We start from the raw sequence: 24,660 nt of genomic DNA on the forward strand, positions 1-24,660 counted from the left end.
AGTTGTTTTCCGTGAAAAAGCTCTTAAAAAGCCTCTTTTTTTTCTACCAAGTCAGCAGCAAACAGCAGACAATCACAGTTAGTGTCCAGCTGGTGAGTGGACACAGATATTTCCCTCAGGAGAGCTAAAAGAGAATGAGAGGGGTTTTAAAGGGTTTCTTCAGCTTATGAAGCAGGAAAGTTTTCTCTACTATACAGCAGCACTGAATCCTAATGTTTTACAAGTAAATTTAAAATCGCCACACAGGTGCCCTTAGCCAAAAGAAATCTTACAAGGTGGAGGAAAATCCAGAGGACTGATGAGTGTGACAGCTACCAGAGCAGGACTACGGCAGGAAGGCATGGCTAATGACAGAAAAATGACAAATTCATGACCATGCTTGCTGAGAGCTTAGGGTAAACGACGCATGTGTGTATATGTATGTGTGTGTATGTGTCTGTGGCATGTGACTGCTTGTTTGCCCTGCATGCATGCATGTCTCTGTTTGGTAATGTCATCAATAACCCTGGGGATGAAGTCCTTCAGAGAATAAAATCTACAGATGCTGCTTGTGTGCTGTATTAGCCTGAATCATTGAAAGTGTGTCTTTGTGTGTTTGCTGCAGGGATGTCATCACGCATCAACTTATATCCCTGATATCGGCATAGAAGCAACGCCAGAAGAAGGTTTTTGGCTAAGTCTTTTGAGTAGGCGTCCTGTAGTCAAACTTAAACTCTTCCCGAGGACTTCATCTGTCTCTCTGATGCTGAGAATCACAGTGACTGACTGAAAGACCCAGAGAGAAAGAGAGTACGAGGGAAAGGGGAGGCAGAGATGGGAGGGAGGGACAAATAAAAAGAAAGATACCCTACAGCGAAATATTAAAAGGAAATAAATCAAAACCGAGTAAATAAAGTAGAAACTGATAAAGTAAACACAAATAAGTAAGTCCTTTAAAGTTTTCCAAGGCAACTGACTAGCATTGTTAGGCTAGTTAGTAGCGTACCAAGGCTACAGACAGCATTCCTAAGCTAGTTACTTGTATCCGTAAGCTACTGACTGTTCTTGCAAAGCTACTGAGTAGCACCCTAGGCCAGAGACTAGCATTGCTAAACTTGTTAGTAGCACACCTAGGCTAGATACTGGCATTCCTAGGCTAGTTAGTAACATATCTACGCTACAGAAATCGTTCCTCGGATAGTTAGTTGAATCCTTGGGCTACTTACTAGATTTGCTAGGTTAGTTAGCATCATACTTATTCTAGACACCAGCATTTCTGGAATATTTATTTGCATCCCTAAGCTAGTGGCTAACATCTCTAGGTTGGTGAATAACATTCTTAGGCTAAAGATTAGCAGTATTTCTCTAATTATTGCATACTACCTACCATTCATAGGCTAGTTACTTGCATCCCTAGGATAAGAACCATTGAATTAATTAGCACTCCCGTTCTTCTCACTTGCATGTTTGTGCTAATGGCTAGCACATCTAACAGGGACCTAGGAGGCGCACAGGGGTTAATGTTGTTTACGGTTTCAACTATTAGGTATCAAAATAAAAATATAAAAATGGTGATGGCTTACGTGGTAATAATGCTGCAGGGGTAGAAAGAATTAGGAATATTTTGGCTTAGTTGGTGAAGCAAATATCAGTGTGGGCATGTCTCGCCTGGTCAGGGCAGCGTGTTCTGAAACTGTCACCCCCAGGGGTGAGTCAGATGACTGCTGTGCGTTTGGGTGAGCAAAGACACCCAGCAGCAAGGAGAGCTGGAGACCTTTCAACAAAAGGGCAGCTGGATTAGGTGGTAAAACATTTAGACTGAGTGTCATAAAGCACTATTTTTCTTTGACACAAATTTTAACAACACTTGACACGGTGAACAGAGGTGACATCACTTGTGTTGTCAATTCATTTATGTATGTACAAACATTAATTTATCTAAATTTAAAGAGTGAGCCCTCCAAAATGTTGAATTTTTTTAGTTGGTCCACTCAGAAGCCCCGTAAACGATCTGTGAAAGCAAAACTGACATAACTGCATTTGAAGTTGATATGGCGAAATCTAAGAGTTAAATCAAGCAAAGCAACTGGATTTAATGTGATAATTTAGCTCTTCCTAAACTATATGACCTGGATAATCAATAATCTTAACAGGCATCCAAAAATGTGACAAAATTGTTAGCAGTGTCTTACAAATCTAGCAGTTGGGGAGCAATTGCTTTCAACTCTGATTCTTCAAGCTCCACTTTTAAACAGCTTCACTCAGTGCCTTTATTAAATTGACACTTGAACTTCTTTTAGTGCATTACACACTGTAGCCTTCACCTCAACACTTCAATGATCTTTTTAGTGAGTTTCCAGTTTTACTTAATCACTTAAACTCCTTTCAACACTACTGCTAAGACTTTAACTGCTGAAACTGAGATTTCTACCACAGTACTTTGTCATTTACAAATTACCCTTAGACATTCCTTCTCATTCTTGAACTTCTTTCAGAACTTCCATTTTGAATTTATTAGTAATTGTATTGCAAATGGCACTTTAACTTATGTATTTTAAAAGTTTTAAACATACGTAAACATTTTATTACTCTGCCAAGGAGGCGGAGTTATGTGACGACTGGTGGTTAAGAACATTACTCAAAAATAGACTAACAGATTTAGTTGAATTTTTCAGGGAAGGTCAGAAAAGACACAAGGACCAAGTGATTAAATTTTGACAGTCATGTGGCTCAGTCTGGATCCACGGACTTGTTAAAGATTTTTGTATCACTATGAGATAGCGCCATGGCGTCATTGTAACTATGACAATAAGTGAACGCTGTCAGCTGACTGCTAACGATTACATGATCCTACTTCAAATCCACCGCTGCGGACTGATCCGTTGGAAATGATACAGGGAACGATTGATTAAATTGTGGGGGTGTTTCCGAGTCCCACCACCCGCTACATACTTAGGTCACGCCTTCCGGTATTCCTACATAACGTACACATGCATAATACATGCCTGTGCTCAGCTTTTTGTAGCATATATTTAAGTAAGCTTTTGTGATTTTTAGTGACTTGACTCTGAAATGGCAGTGAACATAGATCCTCTTCTTTGCGCTCACATTTTTTCACATTAACAATGGTCAAGCAAATTCACAAAAACAAAACAGACAGTGACCTTATGAGGCATGAGCTAGCCATTTATTGTTATTGAGGAAGTTAACATGGTTAACTGCATTGAAAGTCATACAATAAACCTCTTAAGCTTTGTGAGAGGTCCCTCCCTGTGTCACAGAGAGAAAGCTGTAGGAATATACATACAGTATATTTTATTGGCAAGTAGATATGTTTTAGTAAGTACATTCTGCTCTACCTGGTACTCATGTACAATATACATGTTAAAAAATATAGTTTGTTTGCATTGCGATCACCATTTTTCCTTTTTTGTTCAGGATGTTCAGGATGAAAGATTTCACATTTAAGTGTTACAGGTTCTTGAATGGCGGTGAAACTAAAGAGCACTGTTTTTTCTTTAATAGCTATCACATACACATAGGCATATGCATAGAAGGCACGTCTATGCATCTAAATTGCTTATATGATAAATGGAAAGCAGTTTTATCATCCGGGAAGGAAACAAAAAAGTATCTCAGAACATACATGGCTGTCAGCAGCCTCACCCTGACAGCACATACACTCATCCCTGCACGCACACAACACAAGACACAAAACACCACAAGCAAGCACTCCACGAAACGTTTGACAGGTACAAAGTCATCCGCTTGACGATAAAACTGCATACAGTACACCACACTACAGAGGATCTCAGTCAGAGGATGGCATTCACCTGGGAGAAGAAGTTTCAAAGAACACTTGCTGTGAAGCAGCCAGGTGTTAGCAGAGTCCTCCAGTGAGAGGAAGCAGCCCCCGAAAACACTGATTTCATGATTTTTAATGTTACAGAAAGAAGCTGTTCAGTCCCGGATCAGTAGTTGTTGAGAACTGTCCCGCAAGGCAAAAGAGGAGAGCCGCTTCTTTCCTTTGTCTCAAACAAGAGATTCTGAGTCAGCAAGTTCAATCGCAAGACTGCAGTTTCTCAAGGCGTAGTGATGGTAAGTGAATGTGCAGAAGGTGGCAATGCTCAACAAATACTTAGGCCACATGTTTGAAATGAATAAGCGAGTCAGTGAGTGAGTGAGTGAGTGAGTGACTTCCCTAAATATAAATATTGCAGCTGATTGTGAAGATGAAGGAACAGTTTGACAATTTGGAAAATGCACTTTCATTTCTTGCAGCAAGAAGATTAACCCCACTCTCATATCTGTATGTTAAATATACAGCTGGTGATTAGCCTAGTTTAGCATAAGGCTAGTTTGACCAAGAAACAGTTGTAGCACACAGCTTGCCATAAAACTATTATTTTTGGCCATGCTAGCAGCACTGGTCAGCCAGTCTAACACTTTGGTCCAGACTGAAACATCTCAACCATTATCAGATAGACTGCCATAAAATCTGTTAAACACATTTATGTTCCCCTGAGAATAAATTGTAATTACTCTGATGATTCTTGAAATTGTCATTTAGAGCCATAATTAGGTTTAAAAAAAAAAATCAGGTCTAAATACCTGCAAAACTAGTGACATCTCTGTAAGCCTCTTGTTTATGGTGCATATAGTGCTAAGTAGCAAAGTTAGCATGTCTATGTAGACAGCAACGGCAAGCACACATAAACATCAACAATTCAGCCTTTTTACTGTGAGCATCTTAACATCCTGTTAGCATTAGCCCAAACCCCACTCCACATATGTACAACATAAACCATTTCCACTGCAGAAACCACTTTAAAGCTGTATAATCACTATCAACAACATTAAATTTTCCATTTATCCAAACATAAAAAACTCCATTTCCTACAAGTTCATAGAATTGGAGTTACTTCAGGTAAAGTATTAGTCATTGCTCTGACGCACTCGGAGAACCAGCATTCTAATGACAATAGAAAGGCTGAAAGACTGTTCATGTAAAGGTTTGCGCCACCTCGCGCTTGACAGAGTTCCTGCAGTAAAAAGCTTCCTCATGACACAGCAGCTTGTGTAGGTGCAAACCCTTACTGGGAATCATCAAAAGTGAGATGCGAGAGGTATAATGCCAGCAGACTGAAGCACTTGGCTCACTCAGCCTCCTTTTGAGCCCAAATCTGCCTGTTAGAAGTGTCTAAAAAAAACCTAGTGAGTACTTGTTCATCAGAAGTAATAGAAGGAATGTTTTCATGTACTGATTTGAATCACATGCATGTCACAGAGACAGTACATTTGATAAACACTAAACGTATCTGTTCCACTAAAGGTAAAACATGTCTACAATTGATATCTATACAAATGGATCTGTTATTTCTTTTCCTATTTTACCTTTGGGCAGAGGCAGACTAGCTGTTTCCCCCTATTTTTGATCCTAATGCTAAACTAGCCTGACTTACCCGATGGAGATTTCAGGTATAAATGTGCCATTTTCACCACATATTTCACAAAGCATTGTCTTCCACATTTATGTGTTACCAGATTCAAAATGCCCTTCACTACAGGAAACGACTACAGCCATCTCCGAGCAGCACCTACAAGCCGCAAACTTTAAACTTTTTTTGCTGAAGATCTGAACTGTGCAATAAAGCAGCCCTGCTTGGATCTTTCGGTCAATTAGCAACTTTGATGGCAGTGGTCGCCTCCCAGCATGCAAAACTACTTCCCTGTAATAATTTTTCAAGACTCCCAAGATGGCTGATTCAAATAAGAGTTTTTTTCCATCCAGTCATATTGACGTGCAGTCAGATCATTCTCCAAAGCTGACACACTGCTGTTGAGAATGATCTGGCAATGAGAGACGAATGCTGGCCTAAACTAATCAGCTGGTGGCTGCAGGTTTTATCCATCTTCTCATCCAAGTCTTGGCAAGAAAGTGACTGAGCGAATTCCAGCAAAAAGTCAAACTGCTCCTTTAAATCTGATTAACACAGACAGATAGATGAGAAAATTCTCCCCTATAAATGTGTGCACATGTGAATGTGTGTGTGTACAAACTACTAAATCCAGCTCGCTACAACCACAACAATGACTAATCTACACTGCCAAAGCTGAGAGATGTGTGATTGCTTCTTTAAACAGTGACTCTTAAACTTAAGTACATGTGGTGCTCAAAATAGGCAATGGTACACAAAAGGCATTTGTCTTTAAGAATAACAAGAAAGAATGGGAAAAAAAAGTAATATGCACTTTTAAAAAAACTTAAAAAAACAAAGTTTTTTTGGCAGCCGTATGTCTGTGGCAATGCCTGCAACTGAGACAGACAACAGACTCCCCTGAAATCTTAATATGTCAACAGACTTCAACATAGAAGTGCAGGCCCCCTGGATACTCCTCTCTGAACCCCCAGACGAGATTATTTATAAACCCACCAGGTGAATCAAGGCTTGACTGTTATGCTGCTAAATAAAAGTGCAGCATTAAGGACATTCGGCTTGAGCTCAGGAATGATTAGCTAACAGACATTGTGAATCCTAATGAAAGCATATAAACCCATGTTAACTAGAAGACAAAAAGTTAAGAATTTAAGTTTCTCTTTGAGGTGGTTCTTCCACAAAAAAAAAATATGTTTAGAAGTCAGTGGATTGGAAATTAATAGTAAATATGCTGTTACTTTTTATAACAGACAAAAATTGCTAGAAGATTGCCCTACTTTTGTCCAGAAATACGGTCTAATGCTGCTTTAAAGGCCAAATTACTTTTTAATTGGCTGCAAAATGTGGATAAACTTGTGGGTTTGGCACACGCCTTTTTCTAGAAACAATCTACATCACTTTCCTTTGGTTAATAAAAAAAAAAAAAAGAAATACACAGAAAAATGAGGGATGAGCAAAGGTTAGCTAGGTCGTTCTCCCTCTGAGGAGAGTGCTTGCTGTCGGCAGCCCTTGTCGGGTTGAGATGTACAAAGACTAAACCCGAACTGTGGTTTAGTAGGGGATTTAGCGTGTTAGGCTTTTCAAAGGCTCTTCTGACGATCACAGTGGTTTAGAATTCGACTAAAGGGAAAAATGTTTGTGTAGAAATAAGCGGGAACAGCAGGATGACCCTGGTGTCTGGTCTCCCTCACGTGTTTTTTGTGTGTGTTTTTTCCCCATTGTTCCATGTCATTACGGTCAAGTCTCAGGCGTCAAGGTGTGGCTGGCGAAAAACTGTCAGGTATCAAGATCCTGAAACGGACAAACATGTAGTTAGGAAAGTTAGTGAATGTTGAGCAGTAAAGGGACAATCCCTTTACTTCTTAAAGACAGATGTTTACCCCTAATATTTTTACATATATTATTGTAATCTTGCTTAAAAATGCTTAGCCAAGTCTGTATCAGCAATGTGCAACAATGGACTGTATAATGACTATGTTTACTTTCATTCAGAAAATTAAAATTGTCTGTAAATTTTAGTCAAACTGCAATTGAACAGTTGCCGTTCTCTGTGAAAGCCACAACTCGTCACCTGACCAGACCATTTGAAGAATTGCAGCTCCAACAAAATAAACTCTGTGGCAGTGATTCGTCTAAAATGCACTTGATGCCAACCTCTTGTTTGTCTGATGTACTACAGTGTGCATTTTGTGTTCTGTTGTGTTTGCTGTTTTAGAGGCACTTTGTCAGCCTGTTTAAACGTGACCTGATGAAAACTTTTTTGAAGTTAAATCTGGTTTATTACACCAAAAGCTCCAATTTCTGTCAAGTAATGTTCATACTAACTTACTCAGAAAGTGCCATTCAGTGTCTACCAGGAAAAAAAAGTTTTGTTTTTTTTTAAAAGTATCTGTACCTAGGTGAAGTTCATGCAACTACTTCTTCTCTCTACATTATTTGAATGAAAGCGTACATTTGAGAATTGACAGTATATTATTGTGTCTTCCATGTTCTGATTACTGAATTTACCTGGAACTGACAGAGCGCTGGTATCAAAGGTGAGTCTCATCTGAAGCTCTTCTGCTGCTGCATCAGGCCCACATTCTCATATACTCTGGAGCTGTCATCCCTCATCCTGACAATAAACACATACTTGTGTGAGAAACTAAGCACAATGCTTTCTCAAAATGATTTAAATTGCAGTTAAACAGGCTACATTCACTCTCAGCACCACTTACTCTGTGCAGGTTGGAGTTGGAATCGGAGTGCAAGGAGGCAAAGGGCTCTGCTCTCCTCCAGTCAGGTCGGACAAAGAGTACTTAATGTTGGTGTACTCGCGCCCTTTAATCTTACTTTTCTGCAGAAAAGTAAGCAGAGCAAGGTTACAGATAGAAACAGAAGAAAACTGAAAATGAAAAAGTGTGCCGTTGTGTGGTGCTGCACCTGCTCCTCCTCGATGCGCCTCTGCAATGTTTCTATGTAGTGCTGTACAGCCATATAGATGAATCTGTACTGCGCCTCGGTCTGCACCATTCCTGAGCGCTGAGACCGAACCATCTGGATGGTCTTTGGCACATCGATGTCACAGTCCACTCCTGCAGCAGGAGAGAAACATTTTCAAGGGTTCTGCAGTGTTAAATTTAAGACCTTTGATCCAGCGCAGAACAAAATATAACACCTTTTTCCACTGCTACACTGTCAAAAAAAAACAACATTTATAGTATGCCATTTTTTAGCAGCAATTTCCAGCTGTACATTACCATAATAGCTTGTAACATAAATGCAAAAATTTTAATCTGGAGAAAGATGAACATAAAAAAAGGATGAATTCACCAAGCTTCCTAGCTACTGTAGCTAACAGTTTTGTTGCTTTTTTTGGAGGAAATAAAGGACAGAATAGCCTGCTTCTATGGAGGTTGAAAGGTGATCTATGTATGCGTAAGTAATATAAAAGGAAGAAAGGACATTTCTTTCTACATTTCTTTTTTTCTGGGTCTCTGTATTAATTAGGAGGATGGTCCTAACCTCAGTCTAAAGCGGCTGGCGAAGCAAACCGGAGCAGGTGGTTCCTATCAAATGACAACAAGCTAGCTTTGCTAACCTTCTTTTAACTGCACCTAAGAGCTTTGAGTGGAGTTACCTTACTATACATACACACTCACAAGCACACACCCAGTAACAGCTGATGTATAGCAATATTAACCTAAATTCAAGAGATCCAATTAAATATTTTTTATTGCTGAAGTGTTTCTGTTCATTTCTGAGTGTATTTATTTGTTCAGGTCATTTTTCATCTTCAGTATCTTCCAGGCATAATTGACAGCTACACAAGTGACATACAATGTTCAAAAAAACATACTTCTTCTGTCTATTGTCTTTCAACACCAATCTGACTCGGTGGATGTAGATTGTTGGTATAAGTCCACCACTCCTTGCATATTTCACACAGCATTTTCCTCCCTTTCTGCCATCTGCCTGTTTTCAAAATTCCTCTACAGGAGGCAACAAGAACCTCTGACCAGCAGGTGACATGCAGAAAATGACAATGATTGTTAAGATGGCAAAACCTCTATCCTTCCAGCAGATCATAAATATGTTTGTGTTGGGTTAGGGAAAGTTGTTAGCTTGCTGGGAGCTTGGCTAGTTGCCTTGTGTTACAGTAAAGCAGACCCTGATTTGTGCATGCTCACCTTTTTCTCGGATCACATCTATCAGGATGTCAATCACTATAAACGTTCCTGTCCGCCCGATCCCTGCACTGAGAGGCAAAGAAGAAAGTCTCTTGAGTTAACACATCCCTGTTATCATTGTGAATGTCTGTTAGAGATGATTTATGGATAGTTTATTAACTGTTTTCAGTGTGTGTGTACCTGCAGTGTACTGCTATAGGCCCAGCATCCAGTATGCTCTCCTGTTTCAGGTTGACCTCCTCTAAGAAGTCGAGTACACCACCTGGGTCGGTGGGGACTCCGTGGTCGGGCCAGGCCCTGAAGTGGTACTGCCAAACTGTACGTTCTGTGTTCCCCTGAAAACAAATTATATAATATCAAGTACTTCAGTTCCTTATATAATCACAACTTCCATGCAGAAATAAGAGGCCTTTATGCTTCGAATGCAATCAAAACTGACAGGTTTTCTACTTTTACCCTTCGCTGCTCTTGTATGAAGTTAATTCATAAAAAGTATTCAAGGCACTATTAGTCAGGTATTCTTGTGTTACTTTAGCACAGTTTTGTATATACACAAAAACACAACTTACTTGGCCAACTTTGGACAGTTTCAGTTCTCTTAAGATGTAGTCGTGTGCAGCCGTCTCTCTGACATTGCGAACACGCATGGCTCCATACTCCTTCAGAGCCGACATGTCTGGCCAGTACTTCACACACTTACTCTGTTGAAACAAAGCATAATTACACTCACTTTGTCCAGTGTCATTTGAATCAGACACTCAAATATGCTGTTTTACTGTTAATGTGCAAATAAAAATAGTTAAATAATTTGCAGCTGCCTGCCTGAAAATATCTGGATGTCTAAAGATATGATGGTAAAATGGTTTTGTTGTTACACACTACAGTGACAGTATACAAACCTAATAACTTAACCCTCCTGTTGTCCTCATTTATGGGCACCAAAAAATATTGTTTCCTTAAAATCCCAAAATTCAGCAAAAAAAATCCTCAAATTTCAGAAAATTTGCAAAACCTTCAGGAAGAAAATTCCAATAATTCTTTAAAAGTTTCCCTGAAAGTTTTATTTTTTTAAAAATCCCCCAAATTTGGCAAGAAAATATTTTCAAAAAATGAGTAAAAATCTTCCAAAAACATCCTAAAAATATCTAAAGTGATTACAGATATATCAGAAAAAATTCCAATATTTTCTTGAAGAACATTCACATAAAAATCAACCAAAATCCAGCGAAATTCGCTGGATTTTGGTTGATTTTTTGTGAATGTTCCTAAGAAACATTTATAACATTTATTTTTTTCCACCAAAAATGTTCAAAGATTTCCCAAAAATGTTGAAAATGTGGACATCAGAAGTTTCACTGTGAAAATATATATTTTTTCCACATTTTCAAACTTTAAAACGGGTCAAATTTGACCTGCAGGACGACACGAGGGTTAAACCATCAGTGGCAGTTATATTTTGTGGAGCCACAAGAGGGTACCTTTTATTTGCTCAGGCTGAGACTACAGCAGGACCAGAGACCCAGGCTACTGGTCAGTCTGATCCTTTACATTGCCCTACAAATGCAGGAACTACAAAAGCAATAAAGCTGACAAAAAAGGAAATTTTTGAAGATATGAATGGCAAACCACCAACTGATTTTATTGTTTCTTTTAGGCTGATTATTTTACCCAGAAAAGCCACCTGCATACATTTAAAACCCAAGCAAAGCCTTGAATATTCTCTCTTTTTATTAATTTTCTGCAGTTTCTTTTTAGTTTATATTTAACTTCTTTTGCTATACAAAGTTTTTTTGTCTTTTTTTGGTACACATTTTTGTTGTTTCTTGTCGTTTAAAAACATGCTATATGAAACAGCTTGATTTAATTTGACAGGCTCTAAAAGACAGACACTTATTGTTTGCTTGCATTAGATATTAACTCCTTTGCAGAATGCAGAAAAACATGGTAAGCTGTTACGTTTGTTATAGTTTACATTTTAGGTAAACATTCTGCTAAAAGAAAATTGTATTTTCAGAAGGTTTCATGAATATATGGGTAATACCTTATAATATTCTTAAAATAAGTATGTACTATTAACGCATTGCTGGCAGTGCAACATTTACATGTGCAGTATTTCAATATTATGTAAAATGTATCGATGGTGCATGGTCAATTTTACTTTACTAATTCAGTATCACTGCCAGTATTGTTCCTTACTTTCCTATTCTCATCCTATTTTAGCTTACTGACTTACTTTTTATGCACAATATCTGGCACAAGATCACTGTCGAAATCAGAACAGCACACAACTAATTTATAACATTTCTTGAGACAATATATCTACTTTTGATGTATTAATTTATTAATAATTTATTTTAAAAAAACAACATGATTATACACAATAAATCAATACAGTCTGGTGCTCACTCATTTGGCTTACCTTCCCTCTCTCCACCTCCTTGGTGGTCATGACGATGACTCGAGAGTTTTCCTGAAAAACCATCCTCCAGAAATCACTGATTGTGTTCTGCAGACAGCCCTGAGTGGCAATGTAGCTCTTCTTCAGCTTGGTACTGTTACACTTTGAGTCCAGCTCCGGCTGCGCACACAGACACATTTACACACAGTCCGCTCATTGCTCAACACAACAAACAAGAGCACAAACTAACTGACCACACATGCTGGTCTACTGCATGAATGAATGTCTACAAATTAATATACATATTATAAAAAAACATATTTTGTGTGTGTGTGTGTGTGTGTGTGTGTGTGTGTTCCCTGAGGATGAAGTGAGTTTACCATGACAGCAGATACTACCATGATGATATTGGCGTTGATGTAGTCAGAGCCTGGCTCATTTGGGTCCCCATCATTCAGCACCACACGTGTGTGGTCGACTAGAAACAGAAAGAAAAACAGCACAGTTGGTCGCATTTCAAAATCCCCTTCCAAAGATCCCCGAAATGGTAAAGTGAGAGTCAAAGAGCTGTTGGGGTTTCTCACAAGGCAGAATGTTCTTGTATCTGTTCTTGTTTTTGTTCTCTGGTCTCTGACCCTCTTTGCGACTGTAGAGCAGCTTGCACTCTTGCTGTTGCAAGGTCTGAATGGAAAAAAAAAAAAGGAGAGACACTCTTTAACACATTTCATTTAGTTCTCTTGGTCTAGACCAAGTTTGTTTGGACCAAAGTAGACTGAAACCCACCTGATGCCTGTACTACAAAGCACTTTTAAGAAATCCAAGATACTTTATTGTTGTCTGGTTTTACTAAGAATAACAACCACAGTCACACAAAGCCAGTCACAGCATGAAGAGAAACCATTTTCATCCTGAATTTATACAAATAAAATGTCTAATTAAACAAGGTGTTTTTATCTACAAGTTCTTTGATTTAAGCCATTCACCATGGTTCAGTTATATTTACACGAGAATTTACCGAGCATTAAGTTAATGAAATCTCAAGAGAAAAGTGTTTTGTTCATAAAAGTTACTAAAAAATGTGCGTACTGCAGCACAAAAACACAAGCACTTACCTCAAATTCTTCCCAGAAGCCCTGTTTGACCTTGTCAGTCGCCTCTGCAAGTTTGCTAAGCTCCCTAACTCGACTTTCAATCTCCGCTGCATTAATACGAGTAGTGTTCAGGGGCTGCAGAGGAGAGCAAGAGTCAGGACAGTCAGTAAATGATGCCCCAGTTTACTTTTAGATGCTCTACAGACACATTGCTTGCAAAGACTGAAGTGGGACAAACCTGTTTAAGCTGAAGCACAGTGCCCAGAGTTTCTACCATGGGGTTCTTTTTGTAGTGCTCTACCAAATCTGTGAGAGAGTCAAATTTTTCCCCTCCGCCCACGTCGTACTTCAGGTCATGCTGACAAAGAAAACACAGATACATGTGGAGCAAGTCACCACAGAGAGCTGTACTATGAAGGAAAATAATAGGCTAGGCAGGCATCTTAAATCCAGTTTTCAATTTCATGAACATGGCTCCATTTTATCTTGCTTGATCACCATGGTAACTGATGCTGCACAGCTAACCTGCTGTGGACGAGGTTCTGATAAGAGTTTGGATTTAAAAATCCGCTGTAAGAAGCATCACCCTTTCACCAATTAGCTTGCTGACGATTCTTCATAAGCGATACAGATTCTCAGCTACCAATCCCCTATATGAAGCGCTGCAGTGCAGTTACAATATCATGCATTGTATGGTTGGCTTTACCATGACCACCTACAAACTTTCAGTTAGGAAAGATATAAAGATGTTTTTATGTCTGGTCATTTTACACTGTTGGCACCACAGCTAATATAACCCAGATTACAAATTGATCAGCCTAGTGGTATTTATTACAAAGACTATTCTATCAAAAACATTCGTTTCGCTGTGATTTGGCCAAAACTAAAGTAATATGCTTCATTATGGGACAGTGTCAGACCTAAATGCACTTCTTCCATATCATGTTAAAATTAATGAAGTTTACAGTTTAGTAGCTCTGATGTGTTAAGCTGCAATACACAAGATGGGTGAAGTGATTAAATAAAGGCTTTTTCCATATTTCAGCACCAGTATTTGTCCAAAAACATTACAGTGTCAATTTATTAAATACCTGCTGGATCAGACAGCAATAGGCTCCATAAGAGCGTCAAAAAAGCGAAGCAGTCACGCACATTTACACACAGAGAAACTGCAGAAACTACATTAACTAGTTATAATTGTACTTTATCTCAGACATGAGGACAGGAATGATCAGGATCTAACAGCAAGTCACACTATTCTTTAACAGCTAAACTGTCATTACACATGGACAGAACTATCAGTGTATAGGAAAGCATAAATAAACTAAGCTATTAGTTATTTGGACAGTTTCATAACCTGCTATTAGTGTACATTTGGTCTTTTATTTTCAACTGCTCTGTCATTGCATTATAATGTTATTATTATATATTATGTATTACACATCACTTGGCATATTGTCTAATTTCTGTGGGGGTTATGTCTGAATGAAGCTGTGAGGAACATTAAAGGAAAACCTGACCTGTGTTTCAATGCCCTTTTAATGGATTGATAATGTTAATAATTTGATGCAACCCTATGATGAAAAATGGCTGAAGTTTTACGCAGGCATCATTTATACATCTGAGCTTTCCCTACTGTTACAATTTAAAATTACTATTACTATGATGCAACTGGTGAATGTGTGAGTGCTTGTTTGTCTTTGCATGTAGCCCTGCGACAGACTGGCGACCTGTCTAGGGTGTCCCCTGCCTTCGCCCGAGTCGGCTGGGATAGGCTCCAGCCCCCCCCGCGACCCTAGTGAGGATTAAGCGGTGTATAGATAATGGATGGATGGATGGATGATGCAACTGAGAGGATGTAGGGAAGCCAGAGAAGCTGAGGGGTGTGTCTACCTGGCAGCGGATCATGACATGAGTGACTTTGGGTTTGCTGTCACTGCTGTCCGTCTTGTCATCTCCAGTGCGGACTGACAGGACAAAATCCCCCGGGTGGCTCTGGCTCTCTCTCACCAGGAAGCTGCCGTTCTTGCCTTTCTCCGTCAGCAGCTTTTCAGCCTCTCGGCCTGACAGATGTCCATGGAACCACCTGCAAATAGACACGCAACAGTATAATAATAAACTAATAAACATTAAAAAACATCTGCTTCCAAAATCACATGATCATCAGAATACACTTGCACCTTTTTGAATGGCATCATCTGTCTTTGCACAAAGTAAGCACAGCTAATTAAAAATTAAAGAAATTATACTGAAGTGTACATTTTTCATTGCAGTTTAAGCTTATTATAAAATGTTTACAGGTTTGTTCAAAAATAATACATTTGAGATTGCATAAATTGCCATAGTCTGGACCACAAGAGTCTAAAAGCATAACACAGTCAGTTTCTCTTTTTTTTTGAGCAAAACAAACTCCATTTATACACTACCACTAGTTAGTGATATGTATCATATTTAGTTGGGGAACTAAAATCAAATAATATTAAATTGTGTTCAGTATATTTTCCTGAAAAAAAAACTTGTGTTTAGCAGAGAAACAAAAACAATCCTGCAGATTTACAAAATGTGTTTAGAAAAAAGGGACATTTGACTAGAATTGAACATGTGACAAAGAAATAAAAACCATACATAAAAAATACTGTCTAAAGTCTGTAGGGCTAAAATGACTCCTTGATGTATTGGAGTAATTCGATAACTAAAATTCCCCAAGGCAAAGTTCTCTGAATCAAGGCTTCGTTTAATCCACTACCTACTAGACCCCAGGTCACTAACTGGTGGACTGGGGTCTGAGTCAGGACCCAGACTTCAATAAATTATAAGGGGATTTCAATTTAAAGGGACGTTTCTATTTTAACCGGTGTAGCTTTTCTAGTGTTTACAGCAATTAGCAGATCAGAGGGCTGAATTATGAAGGTAGTTTAACATAGGCAGCCTTTCTTTGTGTAAATCAGCTCGACAAAAACTAAAACCTCAGTCAGAGTAAACAGGTATTAGGATGGCTTTCAACTTTCTTTGTGAACGCAGACTTTCTGCTTCAAACACGTCACACAAACGGGAGCGTTTAACGCTTCATTTGACTCGTTTTCCGCCAAAAGTGAACTGATCGTAAACAGGTTGTTTTAATGGAAAACAATGAAGAAAATAATAAGCTATGACAGTAAAAAGCTGTTAAACATGCTTAATGTATTTATTCTACTGATCAATGCAGCGGATTATTTCTAAGTGACAGCTGCACAATAAAACTATAAAACTTCATACATTCAAACATAATATTGTATTGAAGTGCTTGTAGGTCTGACACTGTCTCATAATGAAGGAAATCACTTTAATTTTTGGACAAATCACAGTGAAATTAAAGTTATTGATTGAATATTATATGTAATAACTACTAATAAACTAATCATTTTCCTATTTTGTGTTCAGCTGTAGTACCAGCAGTTTAAACTGGATCCTTGCTTGTGTTGTATCTTCTCTCAGATGTATGTCACTGTGAATGAACGCGTCTGCTCAATGAAATTGTAGGATTGCAAACGGACCAAACATAAAAACATATTTATGCGATTTCCGCATCACCAGCTAACTACATGTCGGGTTCCCATGGCTTTGAGTTTTAGTTGGAGACCCCTGTACTATACTATATATGTACAATACCCCTGTACTATACTATACTATAGATGTACAATACCCCTGTACTTTCCTACATATGTACAATACAGCAAGTATGTTCTCCCGTGTTCCACCAGGATGGTTATTTCGTTGCATAGCACGCTCACTTCTGCTTTTTATGCTGTAACGCACATACCAAGCACAGAATCCAATTACTCTATCAATCGCTAAAATAATCGATGGAATGCTCGATTACTAAAATAATCGATAGCTACAGCCCTAAAAGCCTGCATAAAGCACAAAAACATACGTAACATCCGTGTGAGCACTCACCTCTCTGAGGTGGGGTCTGCACAGTTGAGTGGATACTTGAGCTCAATGACGTCTCCATTTTTCTCTTTCAGTTGCCCATGATGCTCCATGTAATACTGCACCAGCTCTGCAAGAGTTGCAAACTTCTCCCCACCATAAAGGTCATAGAAGTCTCCTGTGTTCTGGATCTTAATATGGGTGACGGCACCATTTCGCCTGCATAAAAGCACAGTCGTTTAGTAAAAGGCTGCCATTGTCATCATCACCATCATCGTATTCGTTGTGACACAGAATCAACAAAACGTCCCACTGTCAGTAATAATGAACTGTTATGTAAACTGCGCATCAGCAGTCAACGTAGCATTTTTACTACACTGAATTTGATCAATTGAAATAAACATTTTAAAAACTAGCCTTGTATTTAATGTTTTCCTCCAACTCTACCAATGCTGCCAAGTCACAGTGAGTCCACATTTTTATAAATTATCTTAGTAGGGTTGTCCAACATAAGACGACATAATGGCAAGATGTAAGAGTTAGTTAATAAATCAGTTTATTTGCAGAAAGAATATCAGCAGCTATTAGACTTTAACTTGCCTCATTCCTGCTTTTCACTTGCGATGATTTGCTGATTTGGTCAGACAAAAACAAAATCCTTAGAAAATGTGATTTTCTGACACTTTACAGATCAAACAATTAACTGGTTCATCAAAGTAAATATTGAGCAAGTTAACTTATAATTAAAAGAATTATCAATTTAAAACTAAACTGAATATCTTTTAACTATTGGTCAGTCAAAACAAACAAGCAAATTGACCACATCCCGAGCTTTACATTTTCACTTTTATGACATAACTGTTCATCGATTAGCTGTCAACTACTAAATTAATCTACTTCAATAATTGGTTGGAGTTTTTTTTTTCTTCAAAGAAAAAAACTCCAAATCCTCTGATTCTAGTATCATAGATGAGGGTATTTTCTGGTTTCTTTACTCCATTATGACAGTAAACTATACATTTTTAGGTTGTGGACAAAAGACATCGTTGCGAAGCACAGATCGATATTTTCCACCATTTTGTGACATTTTATAAACAAAACAGTTCTATTTTAAATAAAAAACAAAAATAAAAAGACTAATCAACAATGAATGTAATCATTAGTTACAGCTGTGTTTTCTATCCTCCAGCCATTATAATGCAAACACATGTTTTAAAATTTAAATTAGCAAAACTATATTAAGTTCAACACTGTCGCATGCACCACTAACAAGAACTCTATTTGTATTACCTGCACGTGGTGAAAGGCACTATAAATTCTGAAAAAAGTAATGGTACTGACACTCAATGGTGATAAAAGTGGATGTTAAAGAAAACGCCACTGTGGTACAATTCAGACAGACGCCTAAAACTGTTGAGTCATTGGAGGTGACCAATATTATCTCAGAAAATAGAAAAGGAGAACTTGCGGCAAATCTGCAGCTCAGCAGCACATAACTGTCGATGACTTACAGTTAAGTCTGGAAGAAAAAGAGACGGACGTGCTGGTTTGAACCGGCAGGGACGAGTCTCCCAGTGGAAATGTGTGTGAAAAGTGTTTCCACAAGAGGAGCATGACTTGTTTTGTTTCCATAGGAAGTACATATGATGCAAGATGAGCGACTGTACAGCCAAAATATGAGGGTGGCACTAAAATAACACTAGCTAGCATCAGCTAAATTGAGTTAATGATATTTAATGTAAAAATTTTTTTGACTTGACAGGCTCTGAGGTAAAACTACAAACTTGTTTTTATTAGTAAAAAGAGAGTCCTCCTCGGAGCAGAATCTAAAATTATGTTTTTCATCAAAATCACTTTATGCCATGTTTCATTCCAAAATATGGCAAAAAGAAACAGCTTCCATTGTCAGATTCAGTAAAAAAAATTAAATTATGTGGTCCTCAGCATAACTGTGACGCTATGAGCGACTCAGCTGTAAACTACTGTGTTTACAGGGAGCAGAGACGAGACGACAGCAGAAACTGAGAAGAAAACAACAAGTACTTCATCAATAAAATAAATCCAACATGGCTAAAATTGGTGTAAATAGGAGCAAGCAGTGGGAAAATACATTCAGTGTAGTAAAATATTCTTCTAGAAATTATGTTCATGGTAGTGTGAAAATGCCTAGTTTGTAAAAATGTAAATAGTTAAATATTTATAGTATGTGGTGTCTCCTTTTTTCCAGTAGTGGGAACAGCTGAGAGCACTTGAAAAATGTTGTACAAATTGATTCTATTTCCATGTTTTCTTTTCCTTTAATTTTAACTGCTTTCCTTGTTTTTGATTAACAGCACTATAACTGTGTCATACTGCACAAAAGTCATTTATTGTAACCTTGGCTGTGCTGTTTCCACAGAGGTAGAGGACTATATATTGTAGTTAAAAATGAATAAAAATGTGACAGTAATTGTGTAGGGAACAGTGTCACAAACTAAAGAACAAAAATGATAGGCACATCATGCCACGTTACTGCTTAAACAGTTGCCTGTTCACACATCCAGCAGAGCAACTTCATCATTCATTTATAGTCGTGTTTGGGTCCACCTGATAAATGCAGGTCTAATATTTACTCTCCTTTTAGCTCTGGTTTGCTCTGCATGAGCTCCTCAGTGAACCATCTGGCTCTTAAGCTGCTGGATGTTGACCAGCTAGTCTCTAAGTTTGTCTGCATGTTAGTTTAGTGCTGGCCAGGTAGTATACAGAGGGGTGTATCTATCACTCTAAACACCTTCCTGCTCCTCCTGGAAACCAAAGGCTGGATAACCAAGACAACGATCCCAAAACTAAAAAACCCTGCAGATTTGAGTGATTTTTCTCTGTAGAATTATCACTACAAGTGTCCTCTTTGAAATGACACCATTCATTTAATCTTGTTGCTGAAAAAAAAACTGATTAATGAAGCTTTAAGAGAGCTTGGTTTCCTGAAAGAAAAGCAGGTAGGATCTCTTTAAAATTCAGTTAAATTAAATTCTTTGTCTGCTTTTATGCACTTTCCTATCTAACCATCCTGATGCCTTTAATTTTGTTATTTAGTGCACATCTCTTAATGTCTGAATAGTAAATGACTTCAAATTCAATTTGCCTGGTCCTCAGCTCCATCATAACTCATTTTACTGGACATTACAACAACGCTGTTTATCCAGATTAGTAATGTAAAGAAACATTAACAGCATTTGAGAACACTGAATACCTGTGCAAACTTTTGTCCGGAGTTGCGACTACTTTCAGAAATCCCCCTTAAGTTTGCATTTGTAACATAAGGGTTTCCATTTAATTTTATCATTTGTAAACATTAATGGTTGTTTTACATAAAGATCGGGTAACTGTACTATCCACACTAAATGAGAAACAATCTAAATACTTCAACCAAAATAGGGAAACCTTTATAGGAAAAACACAAAGCCTGAACAAAATGGGACAACTTGTCATTCTTTCATTTTTTACTGTCAGTTATCACACATAGAATTGCAGAAAGTTTATTTCCAGGCTTGAAATTGTTGTCACAGAATCATACCGTATCCTGTATTGTAGTCTATGTTTTGTTTTTACAGTCATAAGTGTCGATATTTACCGTACTGAGAGGGTGAAGTCTCCTGGATTACTCTTACTGGGCCTTGCTAAAAAGCTTCCATCAACTCCCCGAGTCAGCAGGAGGTTTTCGGCCTCCACACCTGTGATGTTGGGGTGAAACCACCTGAGAGAGAAGAAGCAGAACAATAATTGGACTTTGAGTAGCCATGCCTGAAATAACTGTCCATTTACTATCTGGTCCAATGTATTCATGTTTGTTTCTCCCTGTTTTTTCTCTCTCCTCCTTCATCCTCAATCCAACTGGTTCTAAGGTTTTTTTCTTCCCACTGTTGTTAAAGTGCTCACTTGAAGGGGATCACTGGATTTTTTGGGTTTCTCTGTGTACCTTACAGTGTTAAGTGCTCTAAGATTACTATTTTGTGAACTGGCACTGAATAAATAAAACTGAATTGAATTGCCTCTACAACATTTAGTTTCAAATTTTTTAAGGCCACACAATATAGTAAAAGAGTAGCATTCATGGCATGTCCATTCTGCTTTCTAATGATCTTGCTATGCAATACATTGCATTTGATGAATGCAAAATAAAAAAATGCATTTGCATAACTATAATGTAAATCACTGACAGCAGCATAAAATAACACACAGCGCATCTAGCCATCAATATCTCACCCTATCATCCATGATTACAGAGAGGATGGTCAGACACAGCACTTAGCCATATTGCAATTTTTCTAACATTTTGATCAACTAATCAGCCCTGGTTTATGCTTTGTGTATGTGGGATGATCAGTTCTTTAGATTAAATCTATTTAATCAACTAAGACTGTAACTAATGATTATTCTGTCAAGACTATTTCCTCATGGATGACTTGTTTCATTTATAAAATGTCAGAAAATGGTGTAAGATGTTTAGCAGAGTTTTGCTAGTCCAAGATGACATCCTCAAACGGCTTGTTTTAACCACAGCCCAAAGATTTTCAGTTTACTGTCACAGAGCAGGTATTAAACCAGAAAATATACAAACTTAAGACCCTGGGTTTTGAGAATGTTTTCCTAAATAATATATAAACCGATGAATTGATCATCAAAATAGTTGAAGATTTATTTGGTAGTTGACAACTAATCGATAAATTGACAAATTGTGGCAACTCTAATGAACAGGAATATCTTTTGTTTGTGACTGCCTGTGATTCAGTGCTTAGTAAATAAAAGTAGCTTGAGAGGCTCGTAGCAAAACAAACCCTTGCAGTTTTATGTTACCAATAGCCATATTTCAGTGGCTAAAGTGTGATGACAGCTAAGTTTACCTTGGATTGTCGCTAGCTACATTTTATGAGCAGCTAAATTGCCCATTATAGATTTCATAGCAGTGTTGTTTACTCTTCAGACTGGGCTCTAAGTTGCCGGTGTAACGCTAAATGAAGCAGACCTGAGCTAGCTAGTTGTCTGCCGTCGGTTAGTTTCCAGAAAAGTCGGCACACTCGGAGCTTGTTTACCGACATACCAAGACCCAAACAGCTGAGTTCAGTTAAAGTTAGCCAGCTCAGCTAACATTCTCAGCAGACATTGTTTTCCAGACAGCCCCCCTTACCTCCGAGATGTCATTTTTTTCGTTCCTCACTTCCTCGCTGGCAGTTAGCAGTAGCTTCAATTAGCTGGCTAACGTCTCCGACCGTTTCTGCTTCAATCACGGAATAAAGTGCTTCATCGGCTCACACCCGGTCAGAGCGGGCACCGAAATCTACTGAGGCATCCACAACTAGTTTTAACAGCGTCCGTTACAACAAAAAAGTCTCTAGGCCTCGGCCCCGGAGACTTCACAGCCAGTCGATTATTGGACGTCACCAAACATGCGACAAAATAGAGGGTGCGCGGATTTTTTCACCCTGGGCGGCCGTTTGTCGCCGACGCTTCGCCCCCCGTTCAGTCACAGAACTGGGCCCGTCCGGCAAACGGTGTGACATAAATTAAAGAGCCCGATCACTTTCACCCTGCGCATGCTCATTAGGAGCTATTTTATGATACGGCGGCAGAAGCAGCAAGCAGCACAGAGCAGAGCGTCCACCAATAGTATTCGGAGCATTCGGCTGCTCGAACATTTCGTCGCAGCCGCATCTGCGCATTCGCGTCACAGCAAAACTTCTCAAAGGAGGACTTTACTCGTGCTACTATTACTAGTACTACTACTACTGCTACCAGTGCTACTATTACTACGACTACTACAAGGATAATAATAAAAATATCATCATGATCATTAGTTGTTGTTGCTGCTGTTATTATTACACGTTTTTTAATGTAATCTTACTTGCATATATTTTCCTATTAAAAAGTATTAATTGCAGTTAATACTAATACTAATTTGCATTCATTGATTATATTATGGAGAATTTACAGATAAATACAGAATTACATCACTATACGTGTCGTTTATAGATAGATAGATAGATAGATAGATAGATAGATAGATAGATAGATAGATAGAAAACAAGCAAACAATCATGTGTTTTGATTCTCACATTTATTTATTAAAGTTCTTCTGGAAAATATCAAAATGTGTTGGGTCAAAGTACATATACAGCAATCATAATATGTAGAATTTTAACCTTATTTTAGCGCTTTTGGTAGCCATCCACAAGTTTCTGGCAAGCTTGTGGTAGCATCCTTGACAGAACTGATGCAACTGAACTAAATTGTTCAGCACAGTGAACGAGACCAGTGGGGAGAACAGTCTAAAACCTTAATTCCAGTCTGATTAAGCTATTTCTTTACTGCTTTTGATGTAAGTCTGGGGTCATTGTCCTGTTTATTTTCATTGCGTCCAAGACCCAACCTTCTGGATAAGGATTTTAGATTTTTTTTTTTCGGCAGAACGCCAAAGCAATCCTCCTTAATTATTCCTTTTACAATGCCATATTTGTATTTTACCCCCAACAGGTGTCTTCTATTTCTACATATTTGTCACACTCAATTGTTTCAGAGCATCTAGCAAATTTTAATATAAGACAAATACAACAAACAAAAATACAAAATGCAGTTTGCTCCCTTAGCTACCAATCTACCAAATGATCAAATTCATTTGGCAATTGGGTTCAGTTTCACCATCCACACTCACATATGATTACTGCCAGGCTTGTTGAATCTAAACATCACTAAATAAAACCTGTCTGATATTGTGAAGTAACTAAAGGGTCTCAAAAAGCAGCACATGATGCCACATTCTAGAGAGATTCAAGAACCGATGTGAAACAAAGTCGCTAAAAAAAGTCGCAAAAAGAACATAAAGGCTCGTCTGGCATTGGCAAAAAAATATGTAGATGAGCCCCAAGACTTTTGGAGTAACATCCTGTGGACTGATGATTCAAAGGTGGAGGTTTTCAGAAGACATGGGTCCGTTACATCTGGTGTAAAGCTAATACTGCATTCCACAAGAAGAACATCATACCAAAAGTGAAACACGGTGGTAGTGTGATGGTTTGGGGCTGCTTAGCTTCCAGAGGACCTGGACGACTTGTCATAATTGAGCCATGAATTCTGCTCTCTATCAGAAAATACTCCTGGAGAATATCCACCCATCAGTTTATGACCTAAAGTTCAAGCACAGGTATGTTCTGCAGCATGACAAAGACCCAAAGCACACAAGCAAGTCCGCCTCTGAGTGGCTCAAAAAGAACAAAGGTTTTGGAGTGGATGAGTCAAAGTCTGGACTTGAATGTAATTGGGATGCTGTGGCAAGACCTTTAAAGACAGTTCATGGTCGAGAACCATCTAATGTGGCAAAACTATTCTGGAGAGAAGAGTGGGCTAAAATTCCTCCATGACGAGGTTAAACCTGATCACAAGTTAATAATACTAGCAAATAATAATAAATATTAGTTTGATGAGCTGGAATATTTAAATGAGAAATATGCAAAAATGGAAGACATTTGGATGGGGCTGAATACTTTTTCACAGCAATGTACCTTGTGTAAAGCACCAGTTCCACTGGCACCAAAACAGCCCTACTGCATAATACCACCCCCACCATGCTTGATGGTAGGTTTGGTGTTAAAGGCTTCACCTTCTCTCCTCCAAACATATTCCTGGTCATTATGGTCAAT

General features: G+C 38.3%; 1 protein-coding gene across 2 annotated transcripts; it reads right to left on the minus strand.

Moving 5' to 3' along the window:
- Positions 1-3,139: 3,139 nt before the first annotated feature.
- ptpn11a (protein tyrosine phosphatase non-receptor type 11a) lies at positions 3,140-22,561 on the minus strand. 2 transcript variants are annotated; one of them, XM_023276783.3, is made up of 16 exons: positions 22,155-22,561; positions 20,601-20,723; positions 17,012-17,206; positions 14,969-15,161; positions 13,314-13,433; positions 13,097-13,210; positions 12,569-12,665; positions 12,383-12,462; positions 12,006-12,164; positions 10,156-10,287; positions 9,767-9,921; positions 9,587-9,654; positions 8,340-8,491; positions 8,135-8,253; positions 7,926-8,031; positions 3,140-7,208 (listed from the first exon to the last, which is right to left on the minus strand). In XM_023276783.3, exons 1-15 carry the CDS (start codon positions 22,166-22,168, stop codon positions 7,962-7,964), a joined length of 1,791 nt encoding a protein of 596 aa, XP_023132551.1. In that variant the 5' UTR covers positions 22,169-22,561; the 3' UTR covers positions 3,140-7,208; positions 7,926-7,961. The 2 variants fall into 2 exon arrangements, with proteins under 2 accessions (XP_023132551.1, XP_023132550.1); XM_023276782.3 differs by having other exon boundaries at positions 12,365-12,462; positions 22,155-22,560.
- Between the last annotated feature and the right edge of the window lie 2,099 nt (positions 22,562-24,660).

Source organism: Amphiprion ocellaris, chromosome 17, assembly GCF_022539595.1.
Source record: "Amphiprion ocellaris isolate individual 3 ecotype Okinawa chromosome 17, ASM2253959v1, whole genome shotgun sequence".
NCBI classification, from domain to species: domain Eukaryota; kingdom Metazoa; phylum Chordata; class Actinopteri; family Pomacentridae; genus Amphiprion; species Amphiprion ocellaris.

Bases quoted from the DNA above. Each gene is read 5' to 3' on its own strand.
- ptpn11a (XM_023276782.3), bottom strand. The intron at 12,165-12,364 runs GTAAACTCACTT...CTGTGTGCGCAG, and splicing joins TGGTAGTATCTGCTGTCATG to CCGGAGCTGGACTCAAAGTG. The intron at 8,254-8,339 runs GTGCAGCACCAC...ACTTTTCTGCAG, and splicing joins GGCGCATCGAGGAGGAGCAG to AAAAGTAAGATTAAAGGGCG.